Source organism: Silurus meridionalis, chromosome 20 (genome assembly GCF_014805685.1).
Source record: "Silurus meridionalis isolate SWU-2019-XX chromosome 20, ASM1480568v1, whole genome shotgun sequence".
NCBI lineage: Eukaryota > Metazoa > Chordata > Actinopteri > Siluriformes > Siluridae > Silurus > Silurus meridionalis.
The window spans coordinates 1,593,368-1,615,322 of record NC_060903.1 but is presented as its reverse complement, the minus strand read 5'-3'; the positions used below and the strand labels follow the sequence as shown (position 1 = coordinate 1,615,322).

General features: G+C 41.7%; 1 protein-coding gene across 2 annotated transcripts in view; it reads left to right on the top strand.

Moving 5' to 3' along the window:
• ssbp3a (single stranded DNA binding protein 3a) overlaps positions 1-19,409 on the top strand; it is a 28,172-nt gene extending 8,763 nt beyond the window's left edge. The window contains exons 5-18 of one of the 2 annotated variants that reach the window (XM_046876589.1): positions 10,507-10,596; positions 12,460-12,534; positions 12,703-12,762; positions 12,876-12,930; positions 13,863-13,936; positions 14,081-14,166; positions 14,674-14,722; positions 14,805-14,840; positions 15,909-15,972; positions 16,194-16,264; positions 16,344-16,407; positions 16,511-16,539; positions 16,668-16,769; positions 18,325-19,409. In XM_046876589.1, the coding sequence (XP_046732545.1) occupies positions 10,507-10,596; positions 12,460-12,534; positions 12,703-12,762; positions 12,876-12,930; positions 13,863-13,936; positions 14,081-14,166; positions 14,674-14,722; positions 14,805-14,840; positions 15,909-15,972; positions 16,194-16,264; positions 16,344-16,407; positions 16,511-16,539; positions 16,668-16,769; positions 18,325-18,354 (885 nt within the window). In that variant the 3' untranslated portion in view covers positions 18,355-19,409. The remainder of the gene's footprint in view (positions 1-10,506; positions 10,597-12,459; positions 12,535-12,702; positions 12,763-12,875; positions 12,931-13,862; positions 13,937-14,080; positions 14,167-14,673; positions 14,723-14,804; positions 14,841-15,908; positions 15,973-16,193; positions 16,265-16,343; positions 16,408-16,510; positions 16,540-16,667; positions 16,770-18,324) is intronic. The other variant, XM_046876590.1, reaches the window with a different exon arrangement.
• Positions 19,410-21,955: the final 2,546 nt, after the last annotated feature.

Sequence of the window (21,955 nt, the reverse complement as noted above, 5' to 3'; positions counted from 1 at the left end):
GGTTTTAGGACTGGACATATCTGGACTGGTATTAGGACTGGATTTATTTGGACTGGTTTAAGGAGTAGACTAACCTGGACCTGTTTCAGGACTGTATTGATCTGGACAAGTTTCCGGACTTGACTATCTTCTGGACTGGTTTTGGTACAGGACTAATCTGGACAAGTTTCAAGACTGAATTCATCCGGACTGGTTTCAGGACTGGATTCATCTGGACTGGTTTCAGGACTGAACTGTCTTCTGTAATGATTTCAAAATTGGGCTAATCTGGACTGGTTTCAGAACTGGATTGATCGGAACAAAGTTTCAGGACTATACTGTCTTTGGAATGGTTTTATCACTGGACTAATCTAGACTGGTTTTAGAACTGGATTGTTTTAGACTGGATTCAGGATTGGATTAATCAGGACTGGATTATTCGGAAATGGTTTCAGGACTAGACTGTCTTCTGGAATGGTTTTAAGGCTGGACTAATCTAGACTGGTTTCAGGGTCAGATTAATCCGGACTGGTTTTGGGGCTGGATTAATCTGGACTGGTTTCAGGACTGGACTGTCTTCTGGAATGGTTTTAGGGCTGGACTAATCTAGACTGGTTTCAGAACTGGATTGATTTAGACTGATTTCAGGACTGAATTCAGTTTCAGGAGTAGAGTGACCTGGACTGGCTTCTGGACCAGACTGGACTGGTTTAGTTTTTAAACTGGATTGGATTGGAATGAACTGGTTCTGAAGTATTTTGGATTGGATTCTGGAGTGGTCTGGTTTCCAAAGTAGTTTGGTTCGGTTTTTGGCTTGAACTGGTCTCTTGTGTACTGGGTTTTGTACAGATTTGTACAGATTTGGACTGGACTTGGACCTATTTTTGATTTTGCTTTCTTATTTGAAAAACAACAAGCTACCATGTAACAGATTTCAACTCATGTCTTCTGGATAAGTTTGATATCATCAACTTCCAAAGTGTCAACATTTTTTTAGAGAAGCGTTCCGTGTATGGACGACTACGCCGTGTAATCCTGACAACAGTCTGCACATTGAATATGTCAGGGACTACAGTGAAGAAGAAAAAAATGCAGACCACGAGCCGGGCTTGGCTTAAAAAAAACAATAAATCAGCTGACATCAGCAACTCCAGCGATGTCCATCACTGGGAGATGGACACATTCTAGTGGAGATTTCCTCATAGCAGTATGGAGAGATTCTAATAAATATTTTAGCACGGTTCTCTGTAACGATGATCAAACCAGATTTACAAAGTTATACATGTGAGATAACGAGATGAGGAAATACTCTGAAAAGAGTGCCAGTGAAGAAATGAATGCGATGTAAGCTCTGCCTCCTCTCAGTTTTCATTGGTTAGTTCAGTGTTAACTGTCAATCATTTTTCTTCCCTAAAGCTATTCAATAATCCATTTCCTGTTCACGTCATCGTATCCACAAAAACGGTAAAAGGTTAGGCGTCCCGCGACCTCTGCGTCTCAGCCGCTCGGCTCGAGGACCCTCGTTTTGCATTTTGCGGTTTAATTGCAGCTAATGGCGCTTTTATCAGGAAGGTCAATTGGAAGGGCGGGTGAGCACACGCACAGCCTCCGCTCCCTCACGAGCTAATCGCTAGGGCCACTCGGGCCATCGTCAAACCCTTAAGAGTCTCCTCTTCATACACACAAGAGTTTCTGAAAATAGAAAATTCCATTCAGATGCATGTCCTGAACCTCATTTCATTTTGAATTATTTATGGGGAATGAGAAACACGCGAACGTGCCGAACGCAAAGCATCGACAGATCGAGCACGCTCGGAAATGACGCGGGAGAACGTGACATTTTCACGAGTGTTCACAGGTGGATCATTCACTTCACAACGAGGGGTTTACGGTTCGGTACGTACGTGAAGTCATGCTTCAATTCAGTTTCGGTGCATTTCAAAAAATTCTGAAGTAAACTTTTTTTTATTATTAACTCAGTTTACTCTTATTAACATTTGTGGACATCAACAGTTTACATTTTTAAAACAATTTTAAATAAAATAATAAAAACATTTAAAATAATATTTATATTATTTTATACAAAATTGTTTATATAAAAAAATTTTATAAATCAAATTAATGCACTTTTTTATTGTATTGATTAAATTTAGTGATCGGTTAAATTGGCACAAATTAAATGTATTAAATTTAATTAAGTAAATGGAAAAATTGTTTACATTTGTTAGACCCCATTTGGGTCATACAGAACGCGCTACAAATCGTATTTTGAGGTGCGGTGAAAGACAGCGTGACATCTCCAGGCTTTAGGACCTGAAAATGAAATGTTTTTTTATTTCCTGGATTCTGGAGAATCAGGGGAGCTTCTCCGTCAGACGCTTTCCTCCTTTGGCACGTTTCTCACGAACACACATGAGATGAGTCACAGTTCTGAAGAAGCGAAAACCCGAGATGACGGACAGCCCTTTCAGCTGGAGGGATAGAGAGATGGAGAGAAAGAAGGAGGGATGAGATGAGATGGAGTGCTGAGGAAATAGCAGGGCAAGCCAGCGGAGGAGGCAGCAGATGGAGAGAAAGCTTCTTGTTTGAAGTTTTTTTTTTCCCCTCCCTCTCTCGCTCTGTTTTTCTCTCCCTCGCTCTCTCTATCCCTCGCTCTGCTCCTCCTTCGTCTCTCAGGACCAGCTGTCAGGAGCCATTACGCTTACAGCAGATCACTTTACAGCAAAACAATGGAATAATCGAACTGTTGACACTAATGCTTTTCAGGTTCTTGTTCACCAATCTGTTCCATGATTGGAGTGGCGTATGTTTGTGTGTGTGTGTGTGTGTCTGTGTGTGTGTGTGTGTGTGTGTGTGTGTGTGTGACTGTGTTTGAAACTACACCAAAGTGTCAATCCTCAGTACGTGTCGACATCAACACTACGCCAACAACAGGCTCATTATCAGCCCCGTTATTATAGTCGTCGATCTCAATGATACTCTTCAGATCTGTTCTAAAGCGCAGGACTTGTCAGGTCCTGACCCCTGACCCCGGGACCACCTGACCTCCTGACCTTCACTCACCCTCCCCTTTTATATGACTCTCAGATTTCCATCTCTGGCCGCTTTTTCCTGTCAATCATTAACGAAACGCCACAGAAACTCCTTCAGCCTCGTCTGTTTTAAAAGCCTGAAAGCAAGAGGGACCACACAGAGACCTGTTTTTATACCACACACACACACACACACACACACACACACACACACACACACACACAGTTTGTCAATTGTATTCAAGCTACTTTATTGGCTTGACAAACAGCTGCAAATTTGTATTGGCCAAACACACACACACACACACACACACACACACACACACACACACACACACACACACACACCGTTCTATTCCATCTCTGGCTCTTTCACTCACATTTCCACCTTATTATATCTCTGTCCAGCAACTCAACTCATACACCCCCTCTCATCCCTCCATCTTTTTTTTTTTTTATCTCTTTCTCGTCTTACTCTTTCCATGTGTCCATCACTCTCTCATGCTTTACCCCCCGGACTTTCATCCTCGCCTGATGCCACACATCATGGAGACGGCGTCAGGAGCCGGACTTTGTTACCAGGCAGATGGCACTCATCCGCAAGCTCCATGGAGATGGACGAGTGTTATCCCTCACTCCACTTTTGGCACCCCCCCCCACCATGTGCAAAGTAAACGTGTAAATAAGCAAACCAATAACACCTGTCCCCTGAGGGAGAGACGGTGGAGACACAGCAGGCCTATTCTGGCTGCTAAATGAGAGCTCTCTCAGTAAAGCTCGCGCTCGGAGTCATCAGCAGAAACGATACAGAGAGCCTTAACGAGACAACGGGGTGCACTTTGTTTTGTTTTTTTCTTTTTCCACGCCATGTTTCAAGAGCCGCTGAAGCTCGGTCGTCAATTTACATTGCTCTGTTGTTTGGGAATCAGTCCTCAGGAGACGCGTACAGGAGACACAGGTGTTTCAGTGCGACAGGAAATACAGTAATGTAATGTTGTGCAGACGGGAAAGAAAGCAGGAGGCCACGTCTACTTTACTGTCACCGATGGACAGAAAGGTCACGCCTCCTTTAGGAAGACTGAAGGACACAGAAGCCATGATCTAGGGTTGTCATGCCGTGACAGAGGGACATGTATACCATGCCTCTTTCAGTGAGAGCCACACTTTCAGTTCTGTGATTGAGAAACAGATAAGCCACGCCTCCTTTTAGTGAGAATGATGGACACAGGCCACACCTTCAATATTGTGATAGAGGTATAGGTAGGCCACACCCACTTTTTTGTGAGACTGCTGGATACATGCCTTTAGTACTGTGGGAGAGGGAAAGAAAGGCCACACCCCCCTTAGTGAGATTGATGAACACATAGGACACTGATGGACATGTAGGCCATGCCTCCTTTTTAATAACTGATGAAGAACACACACATTCGAGAAAGAGGCCACACCTCTTTTACTGTGACAAATAGATCAAAACGCTACATCTCCTAAATTGTCACTGATGGACACAGAGGCCACACCCCCTTTTGTGTGACTGATGCCTATGCCTCCATCACCAAGACAATGTCTTAGGTTTGTTCTTTGCGACTGATGGTCTTAAAGGCCACGCCCCCTTGTGTGTGACCAATGGGCACAGAGCCCATGACCCTTTGGTGTCACATGCTTCGCCTCCTTTATTATAAGTTTCTTTATTATCACACTTTTTTCCGCCCCCAGATAATTCTGTACTCCAGCGTACACCTGCCCAGAATCATGGATGAAATGAATATATTTTGTCGCTCGCATCAGGCGCATAGTTTCGTATTTGCGTTGTTTATTTTTTTGAGGCCAGAGTTCGTACACAATCCTCATTTAATCACTTCTGTAGGTGAAGTGGGCTTTGCTCTCAGTGTCTCCAGCAGCATTCACCGTCTGCAGCTGGATCTCATCAGGAAGTAGGCAGATGAGCGTCCAGCTCTCTTTCTTTATATATCTCTGGCATTCTTCATTTCCTTCTCTCCGTCTCTCTCTGTCTGTCTCGTCTGTCCTCAGTGCCTATTTTCTGCCCCATTTCCATTTCCTGACCTCAAAACTTGCAACACGTATTTCACTTTATTTGAAACCTCTCTAATGCCACAGGAACACGTACAAGATCATCAGTAACGCAAAAGAGTCAGGCAGATAAAACAGGACCTTTCGGCCAGCAGTAAGACCAGAGACGTCTCATTTGAGCTGGTAAACCATAGACCATGGGCACGGCCCAAGCAGGAAGCGGAGACAGCCTGCCATGTTTAGACTGTTTCTGGTGGTGCCGAGTGGCCCTGGGCAACGAGCTCGCTCTTCCTCACTCCATAGGGGTTTGTGATGGTCTGATAAGAGTGATTGATTCAGGAAGCAAGAGAGAGAGTGTCGTGTTTTTTCCCCTCCCAAGAAGGGTGGAGGCTTTGTTCTCCTGCTGTTTCTCTCAGAGACTTTACAAGCTGATAACACCAGACTTCTGTTTTGCGTGAGACGGAGGTTCTCAGGGGGGGTTTTGTGAGGAGACGCTCTGTATTCTCATGCAGATACAACGCTTCATCTCACTCGCCTTTTCTTTTTTTTTTTTATTCAGATGTAGAACAAATTTATAAAAAGGAAGTGAGATAAGAAGCCTTCGTGACACGCTCCCCCGTCTCGTTTAAAGGCGTCGAAATGAGTTTCTTTTTGCCATCAGCGATAATCGTGTAACTGTTACTATGGTAATAAACATTTGTGAGGAGTCTCCATTTTCAGTGGTAAAATTATATATTTTTTTGTTTGTTTTTGAAGGAGTACAATTTGTGGTTTCTATGTCTTATTCATTTTAAGAAAGAAAGCTGGTGTAACTAGAAAGGGATAAAAAAAGTACAAGATCTTGTATTAAGATTTGGAAATGACTGTCGAATAAGAGGAATAAAACACCTCAGAGCTCCACTTTATCACTCCGTTCTATCACTGATTATTTTATTACACAGCACAATGCAGTGTGTTTTATTCTTTACTTAAGTGATCCACAGGAAAAAAAAAGGATAATGTAGGCTTTAGGAAGAAGGGAAAAAAGTGTTGATGCATTAAGGTGCGTAAAGAACATCGCATCACATCCTGGCACTTTGTATGGGAAATAAACGAAATAAAATTCCTTCACAGTCAATAGTGGGGTTTTTTTACGTGCAAACAGAAGGTCGCTGAAGAGTTGTTCTGATTGTTAAGCAGATGTTCCTCCTTATTTAGGAAGATGTTTGCCTACAGATGGATTGAGCGTAGTCAGCCTCGGGTCATTCCCCCAAACCTGCAATCCTCCAAGATGTCCTTTTCTTATGAAAATGGCCATTCATTCCTCCTCCTGCTTTTTAACTTCCCCCAGCAGGTCATTAGTGTATATCAGGGAACCCAAACTGATCATCTTCTCATCCTCGCTCTTGTCCAGCATGGTCCTCACTGTCTTTATGCTCCTTACTTTCCTCACTGCATTCACTTTTCTCTTGGTCCTCCCTTTCCTCGCAGTCCTCATGGTCCTCGCTTTCCTCACTATCCTCACTTTCATCACAGTCCTCATGGTCCTCACTTTCCTCACTGTCATCACGGTCCTTACAGTCCGTATTTAAACACTTTTATTTTAACATACAGACATAGTACAAATTTATAAAAGGAAGTGAGATAAGAAGCCTTTGAGACACGCTCCTCCATCTTGTTTAAGGGAGTTAAAATAAGGTTTTGCTCTTGGCATCTACAATAATTGTGTAATTTTTGATATGGTAAATAAAAATTTGTATGGAGTCTTCATTGTGAGAGTTAAAAAAAAGCAAAAGTTTTTAGCTGCAGGAAAAGTACAACACAATTTGTAGTTTTTGAAAAAAGAAAGCTGATAAGTAAATAACTAGAGAATGATAAAAAGAACAACATGGACTTTGGTTTTGTTTCGGAAATTGCTGTCACTTTTACGGTCCTCACTTTCCTCACGGTCTTCACTGTCCGCACAGTCCTCATGCCCCTCAGTTTCCTTGTGGTCCTCACTTTTCTCACTGTCCTCAGTTTCCTCATTGTCCTCATAGTGCTCACAGTCCTCATAGTCTGTATTCAAACACTTTCAGCTCCCAAACAGTTCAGTGTGATGTTGTGTTCTGTTTCCTCGCAGCATTGAAGGGGTTTATTCGGCTGACTGTTGACTTGTTCAGCCCACTCTTCCAGAACAAACTAATCTCACTCTGATTCTCTTGTTTATGCCACTCTGACACAAAGACGATTAAACACTGGCCTCAAAAACGTGTCCATCTGCCCTCATTCAACACCATGGGAGGATTAAACTCCACTAGATGAGTGTTTAGAGATGTTATTCTTTATCTGTTTTTTCTTCATCTACAAACAGCAACATCTTGTACTTAAGAAGGTGTTTGTGAGGTCACTTTTACACCCACCCCCCCTGCAGGAAGTAGTACTTAACTATAAATACATCAGAAGTATTAGGACACCTGACCTTTCCACCCACATGGATCTTGGTTCTTCTCCAAACTTGTTGGAGGCACACATCCAATATACACAGAATTGTATATTGGATGCTAAAGCATGAAATATTTGCCTTTACTTGAACTAGAAGACAAAAACCTGTTCCAGCATGACAATGCCCCTGTGCACAAAGCCAGAAAATCTCCATGAAGACATCCTTTCCATAGGTTGAAAGTGTGTGGGAGATCTCCTGCTATCGTGCTCTGACCCTGAACCCTATAGGACAATGAATAAATATAAATGCTGAATGCACCCCAGGCCTCCACGCTTCCTCACCTACATCAGTATCTGACTTTACTAACACACTTGAAATCTCACACAATCTCCACAACATCTAGTGGAACATCTTCCTAGAAGAGTGGAGGTAATCATAACAGGAAATGGGGACAAAATGTGGAATGGGATCTTCAGAAAGCACATAACCAAGCTAATTGTCAGGTGTCCACAAACCTTGCCATGTAATGTATTTATCTGAAGCTTGTGGCTAGCACTGTATCAAAACCGTTGTATCTCATCTAAAGGCTCAAAACATTTAACTCCACCTCAAGTCTGAAGCCATGCCTCTGAAATATAAAACCTGGCAGAGTGACAACAGTAAGCTTCCTTGACTTGTTAGCTTCATAGATTTTCTCTGTGTATCACCCTCAGTCTTCCGATAAGAGGCAGCTCTAACGAGATGAAGCTCTTACAGGGATTTGAGTTGAAGATGCTGCTCTACCTGCTATAAGCCCCTCAAATCCTGACCTTTGTTCTAATCAGATTTTATACCCGGGGTGCTGGATTGAGCTCGACCTTGAGCCAGCATGGGAGATTAAAACTCTCGGATGCACCAAATAACCTTCTGAGACCTGCTTTGTTTTCTCCTTATAAACAGAACCGGAGCATAGCATCAGTTTTGAATGTACTTGCCACACGTGTATGATTATATGCACTGTAAATTACCGCATTGTTCCTTTAAGACACGCCCACAGACCGATTCACCAATCGCCATAAAAGCAAACGATGTGATCCATCGATTTAAAAAGGTGCATCGGAAGTTGGCATTCGTAAAAACCAGGCATCGTTTTTCCATATTTGCGTCGGTAAAAATCTATTTATTTATATATCATTATGAGAAGATGCGCTTGTTGTTGACTGATTTCTCCTCGTCTGTCGAGCGCGTTCTCTCAACACCGCCGCTGCTACGTGAATACGACGCATTGCAACACTACAGAGACCGTGGCGTGTAGTGAGAGACACATAGAATACAGATTTACATGGCAGAGGTAGAGCTGTAACTTCCTGCAGACACAACAGGAAAAGGACGTCTGGGTTGATTTCATGTGTTAGAAGTCAGAAGGCACTTAAGCAAATTGATGATTTGCTGTTTGTCTGAGCGAAAGAAACAAAAGTGAACTCTGTGTGTACCATATTGAATTGCATTACATCATATTTTTTTCATTAAATCGTATCGATTTGGATCGAATGGAAATCGGATCGTATCGTAATTAGGGGGCAATCTTATCACATTCGTAGCTGCTTCAATTGTATCTTTACTGTATCGTATCATTGGCTACGTTTAGAGATGCGAGTCTCATCAGCCTCAGGTCCTGAGATGCACATCCCTAATGTATATTTTTAAAAATGGCATAAATCATGAAACGTTAACAGTTTGGAGTCGATCGATGGAGGTTCACTTTAGTGATTCTTCTTATATGGCAGCAAACAAACCACCGTCTCTTCGTATAAATTTTATTGGTATTAAATCGGATACATTTTTCCGTATCCAGTGAGATAAACGAGAACTCGAGATAATAAGAGAGGTGTTTTGAGTGTAAAGAAACAAAAAAACAGATCTGTAGCTGTGCATCCTCACCGATTAATGTGCACAGAGTAAGTGGAACACAAAAACACACACATACTACATACACACACACCCGGACGCAATCGGAGCACCGAGGGATTTCTGCGCTGACGTTAAAGTGCTTTGTTAGATCCACAGGGATGATAAGAAAAGAAGCCGTGAGCAGCTCCGGATCTTCTGCACGACTCAGACGCTCTCTACTGTACTCCTGCTCTTTCTGTTGTTTCTGATGGTGGCGTGTTGCAACACAATATAAAATATAATTAAAAAAACTAAAGTAAAGCACAGGACCGGCGGATGTTAGATCCGACGCAAAGCTTCTTGAATTCCACGGCAGACACTTTAATAGAATCATAAAGCGATCATGGGGCGTCTGAAACGCTGGCCTTGCAAGAAAACATCCAGCTCCGTCAGAAAAGCCGCCCGTAATCCTAAGCGACGTTCACCGTAATTGACTTTGATTGATTAGACTCCCGACTTGTCTAAAAAAATCTCAGCTCGTTAAGAAGACGAGAGATCTCGGATGAGGCACATTTCCGCTATTGATTTTGCTGATGCTTCCATTTTTACCGCGCGCAGAATATTCAGACAACAAGAGGGGTTGGAAAACAAGCCAACGACGTCACGCTGTACCGCATCCCTCTTATACGTGAGGGAACTCAACGTGAGACCAGACCAGTGGTCACAATAGAAGACGTAGTAACGCACGTGGTCAGAAAAACACCAGTCGCACGGCTCCTGATAGACAGGATGACGATGTCTTTCGGCACACTGACTTACGAAGGTCGGTGCTCCATGCGACTGCGCGAGCAACCTTGTGCTGCCATCTGTTGGCGTGTTGCATAAATTAGTCCCGAAGCGTTTTAATACCAGCTCGGTAAACACTGTGACACTGGTTACTCGATACAGTTAAGACACATCAAACAATTAACAACAACAAATTATAAACACAACACAACAAATCAGAAGTATGTATATGCTATCACTGATATTCCTGCCTAAAAAGACACATTTCCAAAATAGGGTCGAAGAATAATAATACATTTAATAATCCTGACGTGTCTACGATAAAAAAGGAACATTTCCAAAACGTCGATGTATCACGTTTGCTCACGGTGTAAAACAGTATTTTTAAAGTCCGCCGTCTCTCCACAGAGTGCAGCAGCAGCTCCGAGCCCTGTCCTGGGCAACCTGCCACCCGGAGATGGCATGCCAGGAGGCCCGATGCCCCCCGGATTCTTTCAGGTAAGCTTTTGTCCTGCACCTTTAATAACCGGCGTCCATCAGCCTCCCGTTTCAGCGAGAGTACAGCAGGCTATTATCAATACCTCCCCTCCCTTCTGGATCCTCCTAAACACACACATATGCACACACACGTGCCATCCGTTTCCAGCCGACACACACACACACACACACACACACACACAGAGGGGCCATTATTGCCTCCGCCTCTGGTTATCCGCCAAGCCCCCGGCGTCCTCCGGGAGTCAGTTTGATTACGACCATTAGGCGCTAATGGCAGCCACCGTTGGAGCACTCTCGCTTCGCAAAGTAGGGTTACTATTACCACACTGCCCGTAAGAGGCGAGCGGAGTCGCGCAGCACAATCGCACAAATGCGTTTGTGTCAACTAGCAGCATCATATAACTTCCTGTTTCCTGCCTCATAGAGACGATTAGGTGTTAAACAAGGCAGAGGACTTGTTTTGTTGTTCGAGAAAAGCACAGCTGAAGTGTTGGAATAGAAAAAGGCTTCTGTCAAGAAGGAGACGGCACCGTAGCCTGATAATAGAATCACAAACACGTATCCCATGCTGTATGTTCCATCCAAGCAAGGTCCATTATCTTAGCGTGGATCCATGCATCAGTGGACACGCCATGAAACACGAAACAAGGCCAGTTAAAGATCCAAAGCACAATGAAACACCGCTACTGCCCTCTAGTGCTTACATCCGGAACTGCTTCAATGGTTTTTTTTTTCAAGATGGTATATTTAGCATTCTTTTGAACGTTTGCATAATTCCCATTTAGTTAGTTATATATATTCAGCAATTCGGCTATGCATCAAGATGCGAATCTCATCAGCTTCAGGTCCTGAGATGCACATCCCTAATGTATATTTAAAAAAAATGGCATAAATCATGAAATGTTTACAGTTTAAAGTCGATCGATCGTATTGCAGAGCATCATATTTTCCCCATTGAATCGCATTAGTGTTTTGGTGGATCGCACTGCACCGTAACGGGGGGGAATCGCAACGCATCAGTAGCGTCTTCATATGTATCTTTTAACGTACTGAATCGCATCCGCGTCAGAAAGTTATAGAGATGCACAGCGCATAAATAATAAATAAAATATATAAGAAAAAACTTCAGGAAACTGCATTATCATCAGAAACGGATTATTGATGCACAAAGCAAAACTAATTCTCGTGCATTATTTACTTGCCAGTTTTTTCAAGTTTATAAATAGAATTTAACTTTTTTTATATCTGAGAAAGTCAACTTTCTTTACAACTTGAGAACTACCACTGTCCTGTGACTCATTATAAGATCAATGATGAAACAAATCACGTCATGATGAAATAAGTATTCACTCCTCTTAAACCTGTCTCATATTTAGTCAGAACTGGAACTGAAATACACTCGTATGTCAAAGTTTTTCGTTTGAGCAGATTTATAAAAGAAATGTATTTGCGATTTTCTCCGAAAGCATTTGATTCTAAACAGTTTGTTAGAGACCCTGTGAGAACAAACCGGTTTTACAGCAACGGGGGACAAATACTTATGCAACTTTTCCATCTTTTTTTTTTATTTGTGTATAGTGTATGAGCTCAGTTTGGCTTTAATTCATTTCAGTTGCAAGTGTAAAAACAAATGTGAAACGTTAAATTAACCAATTTTCATGATTATATTTAAAACCCTGTATAAATACTTGGATTTGGATCAGTTACTGTAAAACTAACCACTGAGTCTCGCTGCTTCTCACGTCTCAAACCTGCATCACGACACGTCGCTTCGGGTTTTGCTTCACGCTGCTGCCAGCATGATTTCTGTTATAACTTCCTGCATCTTTTCATCCTCATCCTCTTAATCTTCTGGCGCTGCAGGGTCCGACCGGCTCCCAGGCTTCTCCTCACTCACAGCCTCCACCTAACGCTAACATGATGGGAGCTCACGGCCAGGTAAACATCTGTCCTCTTTTTTGCTTACTGAATCTTTTTTTCTTTATCCTCAGCTTCATGTATTCATCTGCTTTATCGCATGCGTACTTTCTGGAAAAATATATTCCATATTTCATTGCTGTGAGAAAGGGTTCAATTATTCCCTTTTTTTCTCTCCGTTCCCTGCAGGCGTTCATGTCCCCGCGTTACGCAGGAGGTCCTCGGCCGCCCATCCGGATGAGTAACCAGGTCGGTTCGGGTCTGAGACCGATTTCTTTTTTTAATTAACTGATTTCTAATATAGAGAATGAATAAAAAATATTCCTCCTGCTCATGCGATCTTCTCCTCCTCTCTCCACCAGCCTCCAGGAGGACAACCTTTACCTCCGAATATAATAGACCCCACACGGCCTCCAGGTAGCGCAAGCTCCACTATTTAGGAATAAATTAACCAGTCACATTTAATCATTTTTTTCTTTTCCCGACCAATCCAATCGTTTGCAGGAAAGGACAACACAGGGCACAGGGTCGTTGTGGGAAAAATGCTCTTGTTGGAATGATTCTTATATTTATATATATAATATCATATATCAATAATAGAAAAGAATAGAATAGAATGTGTATATTATGGATCCACAATAGGGGTGTCCTCAACTAAGGATTTATATAGTCGAATCAGAATATTTTTAAATCTGATTTATTCACGCACGTTACAAATATTTACTAGTAGCTTCTTGCTTATTAACTCGTTAACTTATTAGGAGAATTCCGGTAGTTCTATGTGAAATCAGACATTGAGCACCCCCATGTATCCAAAATGGTATGATCCTCGTTTCTTTACACCGATTCGAGAGTGAGATTGGTAGTCGAATCAGACTCCTCCTATCGAAGCTTCGAATCTTCCACTATTTTGGGGTCGACCCTTAAAAAAGCCTAAAATCTACAAATCGAACGTTGTGTCCTTTAAAAGTCTTAAATAATTTAAAGCGGTTGTTAATTTTGCGATTTCCATGTAACGCCCATTAAAATGTTCCAGAATGTTGTTCTTGTTTGTTTGTTTTTGTAGTGGTGTCGTTTGATTTAAGGCTCTTTTAAGGGCAGTTGCGTATTTGTGTGTGTTTTTGATGTCGTGATGTCTTTAAAAGTGTCTTAAGAAGTTTTAAAATTGACTGTTAAACCTGCAGAAGCCCAGTATATAAAGTAGGAATATAAAAATATCATATGTTTATAAATACGCTGTTTTTTCAACTTGCTGAACATCGCATGCCTTCTTTATAAACGTCCAACACGTGAATCGTATCGTCAACCCGGGAAACACACGTTACCTCTGTGTGCTTGTTGATTTTCAGGCCATCCGAATCTGGGACCCATGCAGAGGATGAACATGCCTCGGGGGATGTCACCCATGGGGCCCGGACCACAGGTTTGTCCATAAAGATCTTTCACATGCAAAGCATTTGCACAGATATGAAACATTATAACATAATTATGGGATATTATAATCTCCATTATGTTTTTTACTTTGACTAACATTTTGTTTTCCCCCCCTCCCTCTTTCTCTCGTTAGTCTGATCCATGGTTATCATTGCAGACTTACGGTGGTGGGATGAGACCTCCAAACTCTATGGGCCCCAACATGCCAGGAGTTAACATGTAAGTTCTCCACGCAACCTCCTCACCTTCTCACCTACATCAGTATCTGACTTTAAGTTAAATGAATCTCCACATATCTCCAGTGGAACATCTTCCCAGAAGAGTGGAAGTTATTATAATAATAAATAGGGACTAAATGCAGAATGGGATGTTCAAAAGGAAGCACATATCAATCCTATGCTCAGGTGTCCATACATTTTTGTCCGTATTTACTTTCAAATAATTAATAATTATCTTTTGAATTAGAGTGAATTTTATACGTCCACCAAATGATCCAATGTTCAGGAGTATATTGAGTTCAAGGAAGAAAATCCTTGGAATCGGCTAAAAACACCTTGTGGCAAAGTTCTGAAACTGGAGACTTTTTCCTTTACAGTTGAAGCAGCATCTCCTTAACCTGCTCTACTGAATAAGTGGTTACGATTAAAAAAAAAAAACAGAATAGAAAATTAAATCTAGAAAAATCAACAATTGAGTTTTTAGATTTATTGTTATTTTGTCACTCAGGGGACCAGGAACCGGACGACCATGGCCTAATCCTAATAACACCAACACGGTAAGCTTGAGAATATTTCTCAGATAAAAATCTTGTCTACACTCTAAAGTCTGGTTCATTAAAAGAGTTTGATGTTTTGCAGATCCAGTATTCTTCATCGTCTCCCGGCACATACGTGGTGAGATATTTCGTCTCCGTCTTGAAACTTGCTGACAAAATAAACGAAGTTCTTGGCAAAGCAGTAAAGGGCACAGACAGGAAGAGGAACATTTAGTTCACTTCGGCCGAGGAAACGATTCTAAGCTACGAATGAATAGAATCTGATAAAACATCAAAGAAAGTTCAAAGGAACAGGAAATAAGAGGGTCGTAAATGCGAATTGGGCTCACACCCGAACCGTGGAGGCCAGGAGTTATAAAGTTATAAAGTTCTTTCAGCTATTGTAAGATGCTGGATGCTTTGCGACGCCGTTTTAAATAAATGAGCATCGCAATACGCATCAGCCTCCGAGAGTCCATGAGGAACTCGAATTCCTTGAATGAGTTCTCATGCACGACAGATTCCTGAATCCGGTTTAACATCAATCAGATCAAAATGCGAACGCGATGCTTCTGAGAAATTATTTGTCACGACAAGCCTAAAGAGTATATAGATTTATAGGAAGCATTAGGGATGCGCATCTCCGTAACTGAGGCCGAAGCGATTCTCATCTCATTGCGTAGACAACGACACGTTACGTTAAACACACAAATGGAACCGATTCCCCCGTTACGATGCAGCACTATGGTGCTGTTTACTTTTATTTTATTGGTTCAGACAGACAGCAAATCATCAATTTACTTTAAGTGCTTTTTGACTTCTAACACGTGACCCCTTTTCACACACACACCTTTGTAGTGTGCAGGATGTTACAGCTCTACCTCTGCCATGTTAATCTGTATTCTATGTGACTCTCAGCACACGTATTCACGTAGCAGCGGCGGTGCTGAGAGAAAGCGCTCGACAGACGAGGAGAAATCAGTCGACATAGAAAATATTGGTCACTTTGTAAATAATAAAAGTATAGCGCATCTACTGTTGAAGATATTTAAATAAATTGTTTTTTACCGACGCAAATATGTAAAAAAAACTAAAACAAACAGAAAGCGTGTCTTGGTCAGGGGAACACTGTCTGTACTTGATATTTGACCAAACCGTTCATCAGTGATGCTCCTGATGTGAATCCTGATTTGTTGTTTTGGCTCAGGGGCCACCAGGAGGCGGAGGAGGAGGCTGTCCACCAGGAACTCCCATCATGCCCAGTCCAGCAGGTAAACCTGACCACTACACTGACTGTGATTACTCTAAACGTCACGTTGCAGAATTCTGCTGCATGCTGCGTACTTCAGAAACGGGAAGCTTGGAGTTAACGTGTATTCAGCGTAATCGATTAAAGGTTTATTAACGATGCTCTGAGCATTTTAATTCAATGTCACACCTGAACCTCCAGCCAATCACAATCCAGTGATTTTTTTTTTCTCCCATTTATCAGATTCGACTAATTCTGGTGAGAATCTGTACACGATGATAAACTCAGTGCCACCAGGAGGAAACAGGTCCAATGTGAGTCACGTTTTATATCCCACCTTTTTCTGTGTACAGGAACATGTTTCTCCGTCATTTACCACTTTATTTACTTCAGTTCCCGTTAGGTCCTGATGGCCCCATGGGAGGGATGGAGCCTCACCACATGAACGGCTCGTTAGGTAAAAAATTAATTAATTAATTAAAAATTAATAAAATCCTGAATTCAATCATATTTATACAAAATAAGACAAAATAAAGAGCATTTTGATGTTTTTTTCACAGGCTCAGGTGATATTGACAGCCTTGCTAAGGTAAATACAACCGTGTCACGCACTTATAGGAAAATAATCAACAACAGCACCGGCATTTTATTATAACAGCTTGTCATGATGTGTTTGATTGTTTGTGAAACCCCTCCCCCTCCTCCCCATCGATGTAGAATTCTCCCAATAACCTGAGCAGTCTGAGTAATCCGCCCGGCACGCCGAGAGACGACGGCGATTTGGGAGGGAACTTCCTGCACACTTTCCAGAACGAGAACGTGAGTCACGCCGATAAAGTAGATCGGCTTTAACAGAAGTTTACGTTTCCCTGTAAATACAAGCACAAGATACGAACCTCCATTTTTAAACGTAAGGATTTGAGCGTGTTTGACAAATTGAGACGTCTAGACGTCTGGGTTAGAGCGTCTCCAAAACTGCAGCTCTTGTAAGATGTTCCTGGTCTGCAGTGGTCAGAATCTTATCAAAAGTGCTCCAAGGAAGAAACAGTGGTGAACCGGTCCGAACTGTGGTTCCGTTACAACAGACGAGCAACTGTAGCTCAAACTGCTGAAGATCAGTGTGTGTGTGTGTGTGTGTGTGTGTATATACAGTATATATATAAATATATTATAGTGGTAGTGGAAGTGGTAACTCAGTGGATAATATCGGACCTCTGATTGCAGGGTCAAGGGTTTAAATCCCAGCACCAATGTTGGGCCCTTGAGCAAGGCCCTTAACCCTCAGTTGCTCAGGATCAGGGCGTTTCCCAAATGCCATAAATGTAAATACATTATATATTTATTATTAAACTCTTGTCAGTGTATAATATTTGTTCCCATCCAGAGCTGCAGAAATTTTTCACCAAGATCTTGTATTGTTGATGGGAGAGTCGGACTGCTGTGCAAACTCTTCTCCAGCACATCATAAAGATTCTCAATGGGGTGAAGGTCTGGACTCTGTGGCGGCCAAATCCATGTGTGAAAATGATCTCATGCTCCCTGAACCGCTCTTTCACAATTTGAGCTCAATGAATCCTGGCATCGAATATGCTCTGGGAAGAAAAAAATCCATTGATGGAGTAACTGTTCATTCAGTATATTCAGGTGGTCAGCTGACCTCGTTCTTTGGGCACATAACGTTTCTGAACCGAGACTTCGAGCAACTGCAGCATCCCCAGATCACAGCACTGCCCCCACAGGCTTGTAGGCACTATGCATGATCAGTCCTCTCTTCTTACCCTGATGCACCCATCACTCTGGAACAGGACCACAGGACCTTCTTCTATTGCTCCAGTCCAATCTTTATGCTCCCTCGCAAATTAAAGCCTTTTTTTTCAATTAGCCTCAATGATAAATGTTCTTACTTTCACTATTAAACACAGTTGTGAGTTCTACTGTTGCCGATCACCATCACTCCAGATTTTTTTTCCGACCACATTTCCTCCTCGAAGATGACGGTTTCCCACAATCCTTCCCGTTTTTTAAAATGTGTTGGACATTTCTTAACCCAATTTGAGTATTTTCAGCACATCTCTTTAGATGTTTTCTTTCCTTGATGCACGTCAATAATTTGACCCTTCTGAAACATCTTCCACGATCACAGGACGCGTCTTCAAGAAGCTTCTCACTGCATCAGTTTGGGTTTAATAACTTGTTGCCAGCTGAAACATAATCCCCCATGCAGTAATTATCTAATAGGAGGCTCTGATCTATTTGCGTAGTTAAATCCAGGTGGTGATTTCTGCAGCAGAGCGACTTGTATTTTTTTAAGCCGTATATAAATACAGCAGTGATCCGATTTATTTATTTGTTTGTTTGTTTGTTTTGTTTTCAGTATTCCCCAACAATGACCATGAGCGTGTGATCCGCGTCAGAGCGTCGGCGCTCGCCGAGTAAAACCTGCACACAACCAGAGAGTGACTTCAGTCTCACCCCTGGTGAGACGCCCATCACATAACACGTCGCGGACGTCCAGCGCGGCACGTCCGAACCCACGTCTTTTTTTACGACCGGCTCGTCTCAGCCGAGCGTTTCTCTTCTCTACACTCTTGCTTTCGCCTTCAGTTTTTTGTTTTTTTATTATTGTTATTATTATTATTTTTAATATTATTTTTCCATCTTTTATTTGGAAAGTCAGAAGATGTGTTCTTCGTGGTGCTGGATCTTTCTGGATGCCATCCTAGGACCAGCGTAATGGACAAACATATATATATACACACACACACAAACACACATATACACAAGAAAAAACTGAACTGAAATAAGAAGCGTCTACACTCACACGCTTTCCCAAAAATAAACCTGATTATTTTACACACAGGAAACGGAGAGAAGGATTACGAAATGCTTTCCTTCCCCAGTATTTGCCCCTTTTTTTTTTTTGCCAATTTTACCAAAAAAAAAAAAAACACAGTCACACACTTCCTGTCTTTACACGTTTTGCGTTTCAGATGTTTAAAGCGAACCTTTTTTGACTTTTGTAGAATTTTCCTATTCAGTATTTATTTTGCAGACAATCTCTCGAAAGCGAATTACGGATCGACGATTTTCTTTCTTTCTTTTTTTCCCTGGTGCTTGCTAACATGTTTTTCTGATCCTCACGTGGGGGTAATAAAATCACACGTGATTAGATCTCGTCTCGTCTTTATCAGATTTAAATAATATAAAAGCACAAATTATCTGTAGTCCAGTTTCATCCATACAGTCAGACTGTTAACTCTTTTTTCTACTTTAACTCTTTCCTGCCACTGCGATACAAACAAAATCTGATCTAGTCAGACGTCCAGACGTCTGCGTGGAGACGCTGCGCTGCAGGAAACCGAGGCGACGTCAGCATCCGTCTTCATGTATAAATACGTAATGCTCCTCTCAAGTGTAAAAACTCAAGACTTTCAAATAAAACGTTCTGTAAACATCTTATTTATTAAAAAGTCATGCGTGAATATAAGAGACAGGAATTCAGTGCTTTAACCAACACAGACAAAACCTTGTGGACACCTGACCAGATGTGCTTCTTTTTAAACATCCCAATCCACATTTAGTCTCAATTCCCTCTTATAATAAGCTCCAGTCTTCTAGGAAGATGTTTCACTAGATTTTGTGGTGATTTGAGGAGCTAAAGGGTGTTAGTAAAGTCAGGTACTGATGTAGGTGAGGAGGCCTGGGGTCAGGAGCTCTATAGCAGGAGATCTTCCACACACTTTCATCCCATGTGAAGCAGATCTTCATGGAGCTGGCTTTGTGCATTGTCATAACAGTTTGAGGAAGAACCACACATGGCTGGAAAAGTCGGGTGTCCCAATACTTTTGGCCGATTAATGCGACTTTAATGTGAATTCGAATGAGCAAAAAAACTCAAATCAATAAATCTCTTATTCTAATTTCGTTTTTTTTTTTTTTTTTTTAAGAAGAATTTGTTTGAAATGTAAACAAAATGGTGTAAAACCTCATTTATATAATTATTATAACAATCTAATAATAATCATCACATGCAGCTTCTTTCAGCATTTCCTGTGTGTGTGTGATATATGTGTGATATGGACAAGGGTTTTTTTGTTGTTGTTTTTGGTGGGGGTGGGGTGAGGGGGGTATTTAATTGATTGATTCATTGGTTAATTATTGAGATAGTTCATTAGTTATTTGATTAATTTGCTTAATTTAATTTGCTTTAATCGCTGCTGAACGTCGGAGCGAATAGAAACATTCCAGCAACTCCTTCTAAAAAGTCTCACGTTTATTATTAAAAGCCGTTACTATGGAAACGATAATGAAAGAAAACCAATTACTATCAGTCTCCTCAGGCAGGAAAGCGGTTTAAAGTTCGACTTTTATCTCTTCTCTTCTCTCTCTCTTTCTCTCAATTATTCTCATTCTCTCTCTCTCATTTATTCTCACGCTCTCTCTTTCATTCTCATTCTCTCTCTCTCATTCTCTCTCTCTCTCTCTCATTCTCTCGCGCTCTCTCTCTCATTTATTCTCATTCTCTCTCTCTCATTCTCATTTCTCTCTCTCTCTCTCTCATTTATTCTCACTCTCATTCATTCTCATTCTCTCTCTCTCATTTATTCTCATTCTCTCTCATTTATTCTCACTCATTCATTCTCATTCTCTCTCTCATTTATTCTCATTCTCTCTCTCTCTCTCTCTCTCTCTCTCTCTCTCTCTCACACACACCAATCTCTGTTTCTCTGTAAAAAAAACACAAAGTGATGACGTGTTTAAAATCGATCTATTTTCATAACTTTTTCTGAAACTTCCGTTTTACTGCTGAACGCCTCAAATATTCACTCACATACACTGGACACACACACACACACACACACACACACACACACACACACACACACACACGTGTTTTGCTGCATTAATGTGTATTGTTTGCGTTCTGTTCCTCAAAAAGAGAAACTTTGCAGAAATACTGATTAAATTATTTTACTGTTCATGAAACCGATCACGAAACAAAACTCCTTTTCTTCCTCTTCTCGAAATAAACGTGTAAACAGACGCAGACGTTTCCTTTCTCTCTCCACTCACGAGGAAATCCAACACTCAGCGCCCACACACACTGTCTGGCCAAAAGTATTGGGACACCTGACTTTCCCACCCGTGTGTGTGTGTGTGTGTGTGTGTGTGTGTGTGTGTGTGTGTGCGCGCACAAAGCCAACTCCATGAAGATCTGCTTCTCATGGGTTAGAGGTGTGTGGAAAATCTCCTGTTGTAGAGCTTCATTTCTATTGAACATGAATGAACATGAACACTGAAGGACCCCAGGCCTCCTCACCTCCATCAGTACCAGACTTTTATTTAACTACAAGGGTGTTACTAATCTCCATTCTTCTCCACAAAATCCAGTGGAACATCTGCCCAGAAGATAACAAGAGAAAATGGAGACCAAATGTGGAACTGGATGTTCAAATTCCTCATGTATATATTTATATTGAGGAACTACAGGGGAATAAAGTTGATCAGTCACACCATGAAGTTCTGGGAAAGAGTAGTGGAAGCCAGGCTGAGAGAAGAGGTGACTATCTGTGAGCATCAGTATGGTTTCATGCCGAGGAAGAGCACCACAGACGCATTATTTGCTTTGAGAATGTTGATGGAGATGAATAGAGAAGGTCAGAAGAAGTTGCATTGTGTGTGTGTGGATTTGGAGAAAGCGTACGACAGGGTGAAGAGAGGAGTTGTATTGTATGAGGAAGTCTGTGTGTCAGAGAAGAATGTGACGGTGGTGCAGGACGTGTATGAGGACAGTGTGACACAGCCATGTAGGACGTTTTGGAGACAAGGTGAGGTGAGATGGTTTGGACATGTTTAGAGGAGGGACATGGGGTATATCAGTAGGAGAATGCTGAGGATGGAGCCACCAGGAAGGAGGAAAAGAGGAAGACCAAGGAGGAGGTTTAGACATGCAGGTAGTTGGTTTGAAAGATGATGTAGAGAAGAAGAAGAAATTATTAAGTTAT